This window comes from Musca domestica, unplaced genomic scaffold (assembly GCF_030504385.1).
Source record: "Musca domestica strain aabys unplaced genomic scaffold, Musca_domestica.polishedcontigs.V.1.1 2, whole genome shotgun sequence".
Taxonomy (NCBI): Eukaryota; Metazoa; Arthropoda; class Insecta; order Diptera; family Muscidae; genus Musca; species Musca domestica.
Window position 1 is genome coordinate 20126806 of NW_026712249.1, and position 12600 is coordinate 20139405.

Below are 12600 nucleotides of genomic sequence, written 5' to 3' on the forward strand. Positions count from 1 at the left end.
GCTTCCTACATACTCCAATCCTACAATCCCACGGTAATCCCAATTCCAAATTTTAAGATTCCATCCTAATCGATTCGCCCAAATCCAAAATGTATCAAATGTAGTACATTTTAGTACATATAAGTGAAAATTTCCTAAACTAATTCCATATCCCAATCCTGCACTCCGACAGCAATCTTTTTTTTTCCAAATTTCAGGATACCAGCTCTATTGGTTTACCTAAAATCTAAATTTTACCAAAATGTAATACCATTTAGTACACATAAGTAAAATGTCCCTAGCAACCTGCAGCATACGATCCAATGGAAATCTCATTTCTAAATTTCAGAATTCCAAATCTATTGGTTCTCCCAACATTTAAATGTAGTACCATTTAGTACTCATACGTTGTTCCAAATTTCATTATTCCATTTCTACGGGTTCTCCAAAAGTTTAAATTGTAACAATTTAAGTACCATTTAGTACACAATTTCCAAATTTCCGCATTCTAGCTTCATCGGTTCGCCCACACCCAATGTGTACCAAATTTAGTACCATTTAGTCATTTTCGTGCATATAAGTACACATTTCGAAAACTACATCCATATCCCAATCCTACATTCTGTCAGTATTGTTAATTTCAAATTTCAGGATTGTAGTTCCATGCGTTCCTCCAAATATCAATTGTTGTACCAAATTAGTGCTATTTAGTACAGATAAGTACAAATTCTCTTAACTGCCTACAGCACACAATTCAATGGAAATCTTATTTCCAAATTCCAAGTTTAGGATTCCAATTTTACGGGTTCTCCAAAAATTTAAATTTTCTCCCAAAATTTAGTACCATTTGGTACACATGAGTACGAATTTACAAAACTTCCTACACACCCCAATCCTACAATGCAATAGTAATTTTATTTCCAAATTTCAGCATTCCTTCTTATTTCCGAATTTCGTGATTCCATTTCTACCGTTTCTCCCAAAATTTAAATTTTCTCCCAAAATTTAGTACCTTTTAGTACTTTTCGTGCACATAAGTACAAATTTCGAAAACTAGCTCCAAATGCCAATCCGACACTTCGCCAGTAATGTTAATTTCCAAATTCCAGGATTTCAGCTCCATTCGTTCCTCCATATTCGAATTGTACTAAATTTAGTACTATTTAGTACACATAAGTGCAAATTATCTTAACTGCCTACAGCACACAATTCAATGGAAATCTTATTTCCAAACATTTAGGGTTCCAATTCTACCGGTTCTCCAAAAATTTAAATTGTACCAAATTTAGTACCATTTAGTACACATAGATACGAATTTTCCAAAACTTTCTACGTGCCTCAATACTATCCTTCTTATTTCCAAAATTCGAGATTCCATTTCTACCATTTCTCCCAAAATTAAAATTGTACAAAATTTAGTACCTTTTAGTACTTTTCGTGCACATACGTACAAATTTCGAAAACTAGCTCCAAATGCCAATCCGACACTGCGTCACTAATGTTAATTTCCAAATTCCAGGATTCCAGCTCCATTCCATCCTCCAAATTCAAATTGTACCAAATTTAGTACCATTTAGTACACATAAGTACACATTTCCTTAACTACCAACCTCATACAATTCAATATAAATCTTATTTCCAAATATTCAGGATTCCATTTCCACCATTTCTCCCAAAATTTAAATTGTACAACATTTAGTACCATTTAGTACTTTTCGTGCACATAAGTACAAATTTCGAAACTTGCTCCATACCCCCATTCCTACAATCCGCCAGTAATATTAATTTTTAAATTCTAAGATTCCAGCTCCATTCGTTCCTCCAAATTCAAATTGTACCCATTTAGTACCGTTTAGTACTTTTCTTATGCATGAGCACAAATTTACAAAACTACCTTCGTTATTCGATTGCCTTTCTCAACCCTGATTCCCATTCCAAATTTCAAGTTTTTAGCTCTAATCGACCACATGATACGAAATGGTACCACATGCCGTACATTTTAGTACTTTTCGTGCACTTGTGGTACTACTATACTATTTCCAAAAACCCTTTGGTACATCCATCATATACTCCATCAGTGATATGCTCTACTGGTTCGTCAAATACAAAGAGAACCATATTTAGTACCGTTGAGTACTTTTCGTACAGTTCTAGTACGAATTTCCAAAAACCCAGCCTTATCTGACTCCTTTGGACCAAGTGTGACCCTCACCCAAAATTTCAAGTTTCTGTCGATTCGTTTTTATGAATCGAAAGCTGTTAAAAAATATTTAAAAATATCTCGAAAATATATTTTGAAAAATCATTTAAACCCTGAATAAAAATTGATGAAAAATATTTTGAAAACTGAAAATTTAAAGCTCGAAAATTAATTTTTCTCTTTCTCTCTCTTTCAGAATCCGCCAAATGATAATGTTCAATAAAATATAGATGCCATAAAAAAAGTGAAAATAAAAACATTAAAAAAAATGTCCATAACTCCCCAAAAGTATCGTCCCAGTATTGCCTCCATTGACGAAGTAGATGATCGTAATTTAAAAATGGATGATGCCAAGCAACAGATCGAGGGTAGTGAAACTGCACCGCTGACCACAAATCAATTGAAATTGAATATCGATGCGAATGTGGCGGCCAAAGATTTGGAGGCGCAAAATGCTCAACATGAAAACGAAGCTCAGGCTGAGACACCAATATCCGGAGGGCCGGGATCGATAAATGGTTTTAGAGGTATACACCAGATTTTCTCATTTTCATTTCATAATTCACCTACATTTGTTGTAAATAATTCACATTCATCATTAATTCATGGACATTTTGTTGTTGTTGTTTTTCTTCGTTTGCTTCGGGTGTTTGGTTGGTGTAGCATTTCTACTTCCAGGTCGCCGTTCGTTTGATGCCCTCAAGAGTTTGTCGCGCAAACGTCGTATACTCTACATCACCACTGCCTGCCTGTGTGCCACGCTGCTAATTATCATCATCATGATGATTGCATTCTGGCCCGAAGTGCCATTCTATTTGAAGGCTGAGTTATGTTTGGAGAAAGAGTGCGTGGAGGCTAGTCGCCAGATACTGTTGTGGTCGAATACAACGAAATGTCCCTGCCACGAGACGTATGAATGGGCCTGTGGCAATTTCGATCGTGAATATGGTGAGAATGATTATTATGTCATCAAGAAAGGGGAATGGAATTATAAGACTTTTAATGAATATCAAGGTGGGTTGAACGAGAGAGAGAGAGACTTGGATGTGGAAAATGAGAGAGAGTAATTTTATGTTTTTATTTTCTTTATATTTCCAGAACTCAACGAATTAAATCGTTTCATATCCATGCTGCCAGCCTCGACGGGTTCATATTCCGTTGAATCAATGATATCGAATTTATATCGTTCCTGTCGCGAAATTGACTCCCTGGATAAGTCACAATCGGAAATGTTACTCAAAAAGGCAATGCAATCAATAGGTAAGTGATTTTTTTAATTCAGTTGACAATAAATTGAAAAAAAAAAAAAAAATAAAATAAATAATTTTTTTTCTTTCGGGAACTTAGATAGTCTTGGGAAATATTTAATTAATTCACGATTGAAGCTCGGTTATTCCTTAAAAAAATATTTGAACATTTCATGAAGCAAAATATATTAAATGCAGGCCTCCGAAAAACTCGCTCGAATCTGTACAAAGAGCATAGCTCACTCGAAATCGAGCGTGGGCGCTCCTGGGAGCAAAAAAAAAATCGAGAAAACTCTATTTTTCGATGTCTCTCGAATATTGGAGAGCCTATTTTCCCCGCTTTTGAGTGAGAGCAAAATTCGTTCAAAATCGAGTTCTCTTATTTTTTGTCATACCGTCAAACCCTCTGCCCTGTTGCTGTAACCAGCTAGACGGACGGGCATGACTATATCAACTCCAAATGTCCTGAAACGGATTTGCTCTAAAGAGAACTAGGGCTTAAAACCAAAATTTCGATGAGGCCGTATCAAATGATATATACCCTCCTCATCGAAATGTTGGTTTTAAGCCCTAGTTCTCTTTGAACAAAATCCATTTTAGGACATTTGGTCGATATAGCCATGTCCGTCTGTCCGCCCGGCTGACTCTAGCAACAGGGCTGAGGGTTTGACGGTAAGACAAAAACTAAAAGAGCGCTCGACAAGAAAAAATAGTGACGGAGAAGAAGAATCGTGAATTTGGAGATAGGAATAGAGAAGTTGGTAGGTTTGTATCCACGGTGTAATCAGCGTGTCGTTCTTAGCCATTTTAGTCTTCTTGTTAACTAGAGACTGACCACTGGCTCGGTTTCCTCCCTCGGGCAGAATTTGCTTACTCAGTAGCATCTGTGTCACTCCGATAAGAGTTGGGCAGTGGCAGAGTAAGTGCTTCACCGTCTCAGTTTTCTACTAGTCCTGACAAAGCCGTATGCAGTATTCACTATCGTCACCCCCCCATTTGGAAGTCATGCCCCAAGCCACAAGCTTCAAGTCCGACTTCGTCATGGATATGGGTGACCGTGATCTCCTTTCGGAGTTCACCGGCCAAATCTATTTGCAGATATTACATCCCCCTCCAGTTGGCCAGTTCTTTTGTAATCTCCCAAGATAATGTTTAGTAGTATCAGTATTTGGAAGAAATGGCATAAAGATGGCGGACGTCTGGCCAATGCCTCAGCGGACTCTTTGCCAGATATGTTACAGCGTCCAGGGACCCAACAGAGTTTGACAAACGACTTAACCTTTTCTAGAGCATTACTGCTATCCAGAACTGCCATAGATTTGATTGTAAAACGATTAAGAGCCTTCAGGGCCACTTGACTATCGACATATATAGTAGTCACCGGTCCATCCAGCTCATTGATTCTGTTTGCCAGCAGCTCTATGGCCTTCCTGACAGCAAAGATTTTTGCCTGCAGATCATAATATTTTTACTAACCCAAGGTCTGGTGTGAAGATGGAATATATCGATTTACTCCTTCTGCTACCTCCCCCACAAAGGGTCAAATTTTTGAATATTCATAAAGCTCATAAAACACGAAATTAACATCCGATTCCATTCAGATTTGGTATATCTCAATATTTTTAGCAATTAAAGATCTGTTATAAAGATTGCAGAGGTCGGAACATTACTTTTGCTACCTCCCCCACAAAGGGTCAAAGTTTTGAATTACCGTAACGAATTTTAAATCCGAAATAAGCATCCGGTTTTCTTCATATTTCACACATCCCATTATTTCTACTAACGCAAAGATGGGGTATATCGGACCACTCCTTCTGGTATCTCTCCCACTAGGTTCAAAATTTTGAATATTCATGAAGCTCATAAAACACGAAATTAAAATCCGATTTTATTCAGAGTTGGTACATCTAAATATTTCCATCAATGCAGGATCTGTTATAAAGATCGTAGAGATCGAACCATTCCTTCTGGTACCTACCCTACAACGGTCAACCATTTAGAACAATTATAGCTGTTATAAAATGTGAAGCATGAGTAGATGGTCTTGACATTTCGCAGGTCCTAATATTTCCTTAACAGAATATCTGGTATAAAGAACCGATATAACGGCCCACTCCTTCTGGTACCTCCCGCACAACGGGTCAAAATTTTGAATATCCCCGAAGCTAATAAAACACGAAATAAGCATCCGATTTTTTTAAACTCGGCACATCGGAATGTTGTTATCAACGCAAGAGCTGATATTGAGATGGGATATATCGAACCACTAATTCTGGTACCTCCCCCACAACGGGTCAAAGTTTTGCATAATGATAACTCTCATAGAGTGCGAAGCAAGCACCCGATTCTCTTTAAATTTCATACATTCTAATATTTTTAATAAGGCAAAATCTGGTGTGAAAGATGGCAGGTATCGGCCCACCCCTCCAGGTACCTCCCCCACAAAGGGTGACAATATTCAATACTTATATCTCTTATAACTTGGGAAATAGTTCAACGATTCTTTTCAAACTAAGTATATTTAAATATTTCTCCCAGCCAGAGATCGGATATGAATATGCAATTTATCGTCCCACACCTTCTCGTACTTCCTCATAAAAGTTCTCCATTCCCTTGCATGGAGCCCATAAAACGCGATTCCATTCAGACTTGGTGCATTTCAATATTTTTATCAACACAAAATGTGATCGGTCAAAGGGGTCAAAATTTGGAATAACCAAAACAATCATAAAATCTGAAATAAGCATCTGGTTCTCTTAGAATTTCACACATGCCTTATTTTTACTAACACAAGATCTGCTGTGAAAATGGGATATATTGGCACACTTCTACTGGTACTTCCCCACAAAGGGTTCAATATTTTGGTAATACTGGATCTGTTGTGAAGATGATGGATATCTGCCAACCCGTTCTGGTACCTCAACCACAGAGGATCACAATTTCCAATACTTATATGTGCCATAATTGCGAAATAAGTCGGCAATTGTATATAACTTTTTTTGTCTCTAAAAGGCCTGTGATATTCCCACTACCCATAGCAGGCTTTCAAATTTCTTCTGCCCAGATCTTTTTGGGTTTTTCTTGAAATGTTTAAAAAATTAAGAATTAAATATATATATTTTTTAAATATATTTTATTATTTTATGAAATACTTGATTTTAACAAAACTTTAACAAAATAAAGTTAACAAATAACGAAAAATGCTAATTTGCCTTTAATGGCTTGCCGGAGGCAAGTAGGCGGAGCTTTGGCCACCAACAAAGCCTGAGGAGGAGCCACTGGTGCCTCCAAAGGAACCCGAAGCTGCACCACCTCCCACAGCACCAGCGCCAGCACCATCCAAAATGCCCACAACAGATTGTTGGGGAGCCACACCGGCATCGGTGTGTTCCGAGGTACCTTGGATTTGATCGTATTCAGCTGGGAAGAGAATAAGTTAATAACAGTTATCTGAGGGTTCCCATTTTTTTTAGTCTGAATAATGCCTACCTTGAATTTGCCTCTGGGCATGTTGAGCCTCGGCTTCAGTCTTGTATTTGATGAAGAAGACCTCAGGTTTGCTTGGCACCGTGGGTGCTGGTGTGGCAATGTCATTAACTTCCAAGGCACTATCCTTTTTGGCCAAAACATAAATGACAGTCTTCTCCTCTTGGGGAGCATATTCAGCGGACAGCTTGACATTGGCATTGTTCGAAGAGGGAGCCTTAATGAAGACGACACGATAATTCTTTTGTGGGCGACCAATTACCAAATGTTTGGATTTGGATAGGCTATCATTATCCTCCGGAGCGGCAACGGTAATGAATTGTTTATGCACCAAGGGAGCTTCGAAATGACCACCGCTTTGGGCCACAGAGCCAGATTGGTAGCCGCCAAGGGAGGAGCCGCCGCCAAAGGAAGCACCGCCAAATGAGGAGCCACCGCCAAATGAAGAGCCTCCAAATGAGGAACCTCCTCCAAATGAGGAACCTCCTCCAAATGAGGAACCTCCTCCAAATGAGGAACCTCCTCCAAATGAGGAACCTCCTCCAATGGAGCCTGAGCCAAAGGAAGTTCCATGCCCACCAAACGAGGAACTTCCACCAAAGGACGAACCACCACCCAAGCCAATACCTGAGCCACCAAAGCTTCCCGAAACTCCAGAGCCATAGTTGTACTGAGGTTTAGCCAAGGTTAAGGCCACCAGGGAACACAGAACCTAAAAATAAAAATTGCATTTTTTAATTTTTTTTTTAATCCTTGATTTTTTTTAAACCAAAAAATATTTTATTTACCAAAAATAGACGCATTTTGTGAAGAGGAGATTTTTTTGGTTTGATCTGCAGCTGTCTTGAAACTGATACCCTCAACTGTAATTTTCAAGATTTTTATACAAAATTTCATAAATTGATATAAAATGTTGATAAATTGCAAGAAAATGGAGAAGAAGCAAAGGAAGGAAGATACATCTGCATCAGGTGTTTTCTTGCAGATTTTGGCTACTTCTTCTTTTTTTCTTGTCTTTTTGAATAGAGCACGCGCATGTCGGATTTTTTGTTTGTTCGTCTTCTTAAAAGGTTAATAATTATGTTTGTTTTTCCCCCACCTAAAAAGCGTTGCATTTCATCATTTGATGAATTCATTTGACAGCTTAATTTATATAATCGACAAATAAATAATGCGTTGTCTGTGCTCTGTCGAAATGGGAGGATAATGCGACCGTTTTTTTTTTTCAAAATTATGACTTAGCAAGGTTAATTATACTCTGATAAAATATATTTACTCTAAAGAACAAATCCAATGCAAACGAAAGAAGTTCAACATGAGCAAATGCTGTAAGAATGTTTCTTACCCTAAAATAATGAAAAACCAATAAGGAAGGCTCAAAAGTCTGGCGGGGCCGACTATATGATACCCTACACCACTATGTATATTTAGTAGAACTCTCGTAAAAGAAAGGTTTATATTGCAATTTCTGAGCTCTATGACATATCTGGTACAAAATATCACTGTGGTAGAGTGCATATCCCGAAGGGTGGAGATTTAAAAACCAAATCCCATGAAACATATATATAGCGGAGCAAATTTGAAATTCTTCCTTCTATGCTAAACTCGGATGAATTTCGAAAATTCACTCCATTTGGGCACAATAAACCTGAAATCGAATAATGATATATACGGAGGTTTTTATTCAAATCTGAACCGATCTTCATAAAATTGATAACAGCTATTTCTTGGCTGTCTCTGATATCTGGTACCAAATATTATTCTTGTATCGTGCACCAAATTTGAGGTACTTATTTCTATACTAAATTCGGTCTGAAGTGTCAAAATTCACACCATTTGGTCTGGATATTAGCCATTTGGTGCACAAGAAACCTAAAATCGGATGAAGATATATATGTGGGTGCTATATCCAAATCGGAACCGATCTTGATAAAATTTGAATCATAAATTGCTAGGCTGTATCTGATATCTGGTGCAAAATATGACCTCTCGTGGAGTGCATATTACGAATGTGAGGGACTTAAACACAAAATCGGATGAAACATATATATGGGAGCTATAGCTATGTCTCAACCGATTTTCACCAAATTTAAAGCACATGCTTGTAGGCTGAATTCGGTCGGATGTAGTAACTCCATTTGGACTGATATTAGCCATTTGGTGCAGAAGAAACCTAAAATCGGATGAAGATATATATGGGAGCTATATCTAAATTTGGACCGATTTTCACCAATTTCAATAGGGTTCTTCATTGAGCCAAACAAATGTTATTTAGAAAATTTCAACAGTGACAGCTCACTATATTGTTTAAAAGCGTACAAATGCATTTTGGTGAGATTTTTTGCAGAAAAAAAGTTATTCGCGATGGAATTTAAGCGTTATAGTGTGATTTCTTTATATTTGGCTGGAAAACCATAAGTGGCTATCGTTAGAGGTCTCCAGCATTTAAATGCTTGTTACCGTGATGCTGGTCGCGTAGCCCGACAAGAAAGTCTAGGAAGTGGACGGAAAAACCAAAAAAAAGCAGCAACATTAGCGGAAATGGTTCGAAAAGTAAAAAAGCGACTTGATCGAAACCCGCGTCCCAGTGGCTGAAAAATGGCTCATGAGTTGAACATATCGCAATATTCCATTCGGCAAATATTGAAAAATGAGCTAGAGGTAAAGCCATTGAAATTCCAAAAAGTACAAGAACTTACACCGCAACAGAAAGAAAATAGACTCAAAGTTGTTTCGCTTGGCCGAAAGTGGTGAACTGCCGAATTTGGTTTTCTTCGATGAGAAAATATTCGTTTCTTCGATGAGAAAATATTCGTTGTCGTTCTCCAGAAGTTTGTAAAGAAACAAAATAATCGTGTTTACTTGCCAAAGAGGTCAGCTGAAAATGTGCACCTTCGGTTGGCCACCAGAACTCAAGCGCCGGCCATGGTGATGGTATGGACCGCCATAACACCCGATGGTCGCTCTCCGCTCGTATTAATCGACCGTGGCATCAGAATAAATGCCGAAAATTATCGCGAAAATATTCTGGAGGGTGCATAAAAGCCTTGGGCACGCAAACATTTTGGCCGCAGACCTTGGACATTCCAAGAGGACTCAGCACCATCACACTCAGCAAGGGCCACTCAAGAAGGGTCACAAAATGAGGTTCCTCGCTTCATATCCAGCGCCTAATGGCCACCAAAATCTCCGGATACCAATCCTTTGGTCTATTGTGTCTTGGCACTAAAAAATACCAAAGTGTCGATCACCACAAGCAAGCGCTTCACCGGGAATGGGCCAAAATACCGCTGAGCAACATTTGGGCAGCGTGTGATGGTTTCATTTGTCGTTTGTAGGCCATAAATCATGCCAAAAGTGACCAATTCGAACAAATCTAAGCTTATGCTAAAATTCGATGCTATTTCCGACATGTTTTGCTTTCATTCATTTAAATTTCGAAAAGAAATCTAAAAATTATGGCGTTGGACTTTGTTGCAGTTTTTTTTTAATCTCATCCTGTATATATCGTACATACAGGGTTGCCCATATTCGACGTACCTTTGGGTCCTTTGGGCTCATTCCAATCGACGAGGCTTGTCCGCAGGCAACATTCTTTGCGTCAATTGAATTTTGTACGGGAACAAATGCAAATCAATGCGAATAATCCGTTGTAAAGTGGACCGAGGCATGCTCAACTGCTGAGAACGGCGTTTTTGGGATGTTCTTGGGGACCTCTCAACACTGGCTCGTACGACAGCGATATTCTCGGCCGATCGCCTTGGTCGACTTTTATATGGCCTCTTCGGATTAGAAAGAGCCTTACCAGTCGAAAACTTTTCGTATAAACGCTTAATGGTGTTCTTAGAAGGCGCACTTCTCACATTTTTTAATGTTTTAAAAGCACGTTGAGTTTTCACAATTGACTTCTTCTGTTGAATGTAAATTTCAACTATTTCAGAGCGCTCGCGTGGCGTGTATTGGTTCATGGTAAAAATCTGCTTGGACTGACGCTTCAAACGCGGTATGTCATTAAGCGATGTGACATATCTGTCAAAAGTTATGGCGTTGCCAGATGGATCCGTCGGATATGGGCAACCCTGTATACCATTAGTAAATATAAAATATCAAATTTCGGATTTAATCCCTATGCCTTCACCCCATATCAAATATAATACCATTCTGTACTTCTCGCACTATCATAGTACACATTTCCAAAATCACCTTCGTATGTCAGGCTACACATAAACAGCGACACTTATACCACATTTCAGATTTCAAGCACTTACGGTTCATATTGTACCAAATATTGTACTATCAAGTGCTTTTAGTGCACTTGTGGTACATATTTCCAAACAAACCTCCATATCTCAATTCCAGAGCCCAAGAGAAACTCCAATATCAAATTTGAGGGTTCCACGCCTTTTCTTTCATCCAATACCAAACTTGGTACAATTTAGTACTTTTCATAAAAAATAAAGGACGCCTTTCCATACCACCAACAGATATCAGCAGATACCATCAGCTATCGAAATATTTAAATTTTAGAATTTACCGAATATGGTACCATCCAGTACTTTTACAATTATAGTACACATTTCAAAAACCACCAGATAGCAACAGAGACCTCACTATCAAATTTCGCGATTCCAGCTTTATCCCTTCACCCAATATCCAATTTAGTACCATTCTGTACTTCTCACACTATTATAGTACACATTTCCGAAACCACCTTCGTATGTTAGGCTACACATGAACAGCGATACTTATACCACATTTCAGATGCCAAGCACTATCTGTTCGCCCTGTACAAATTGTACCAAATATTGTACTTTTCTTGCACTTGTGGTGCACATTTCCAAACAAACCTCCATATCTAAATTCCAGAGGCCAAGAGAAACTCCAATATCAAATTTGAGGGTTCTACGCCTTTTCCTTCACCCAATACCAAACTTAGTAAAAATTAGTACTTTTCATAAAAAATATAGGACGCCTTTCCACACCGCCAACAAATACCATCAGTTATCGAAATATTTAAATTTCAGAATTTCATGTCTATCCCTTCACCACATCAGTACTTTTCGTACAAATATATCTCAATCCCAGATAGCAACAGAGAATTCACTGTCAAATTTCGCGATTCCAGCTCTATCCCTTCACCCAATACCCAAATTAATACCAGTTAGTAATTTTCGTACAATCATACTTCACATTTCTGAAGCCACCTACAGGCTATAGACCGATGTTCATGCGACCTTAATACCAAATTTCAGATTTCCGTCACAATCTCTTCACCCAATATCAAATTGTACCAAATACATATTTTCAAAACCACTTCTTTATCCTAAACCTACTGCCAACAGGCATCCCAATACAAAATGTCAAGGTACCCCAATACAAAATATCAAAAGTCCAGCTTCATCCATTCACCCTAAACCAAGCTGTTCCAAATTTAGTACCATTGTGTACATTCTGCACACTCTGTACACGTTTCCAAGACCCCCAGTCGTACATCAACCTAACTTTTCAGCCTTGATTCTCATAAAAAATTGTTAGCTCTATCCGTTCACATTCAAATGGTACCAAATTAAAAGTTTAATACCAGTTTAGGACTTTTCGTAACCTTAAAGTTCGTATTGCCGAAAACCCTTCTGTACATCCATCCTACTCTCCATCAGTGACTCTCATTCCAAATTTCTGAATTCAAAC

At 38.3% G+C, this 12600-nt stretch overlaps 1 protein-coding gene across 5 annotated transcripts in view; it reads left to right on the top strand.

Moving 5' to 3' along the window:
* The window catches only part of LOC101892772 (protein gone early), a 214327-nt gene that overhangs the window by 55025 nt on the left and 146702 nt on the right, over positions 1-12600 (top strand). For 4 of the 5 annotated variants that reach the window (XM_059121935.1, XM_059121936.1, XM_059121937.1 and 1 more), the window contains 3 exons: positions 2376-2706; positions 2843-3193; positions 3278-3439. In XM_059121935.1, coding sequence (XP_058977918.1) covers positions 2448-2706; positions 2843-3193; positions 3278-3439 — 772 coding nt within the window. In that variant the 5' untranslated portion in view covers positions 2376-2447. The remainder of the gene's footprint in view (positions 1-2375; positions 2707-2842; positions 3194-3277; positions 3440-12600) is intronic. The other variant, XM_059121938.1, reaches the window with a different exon arrangement.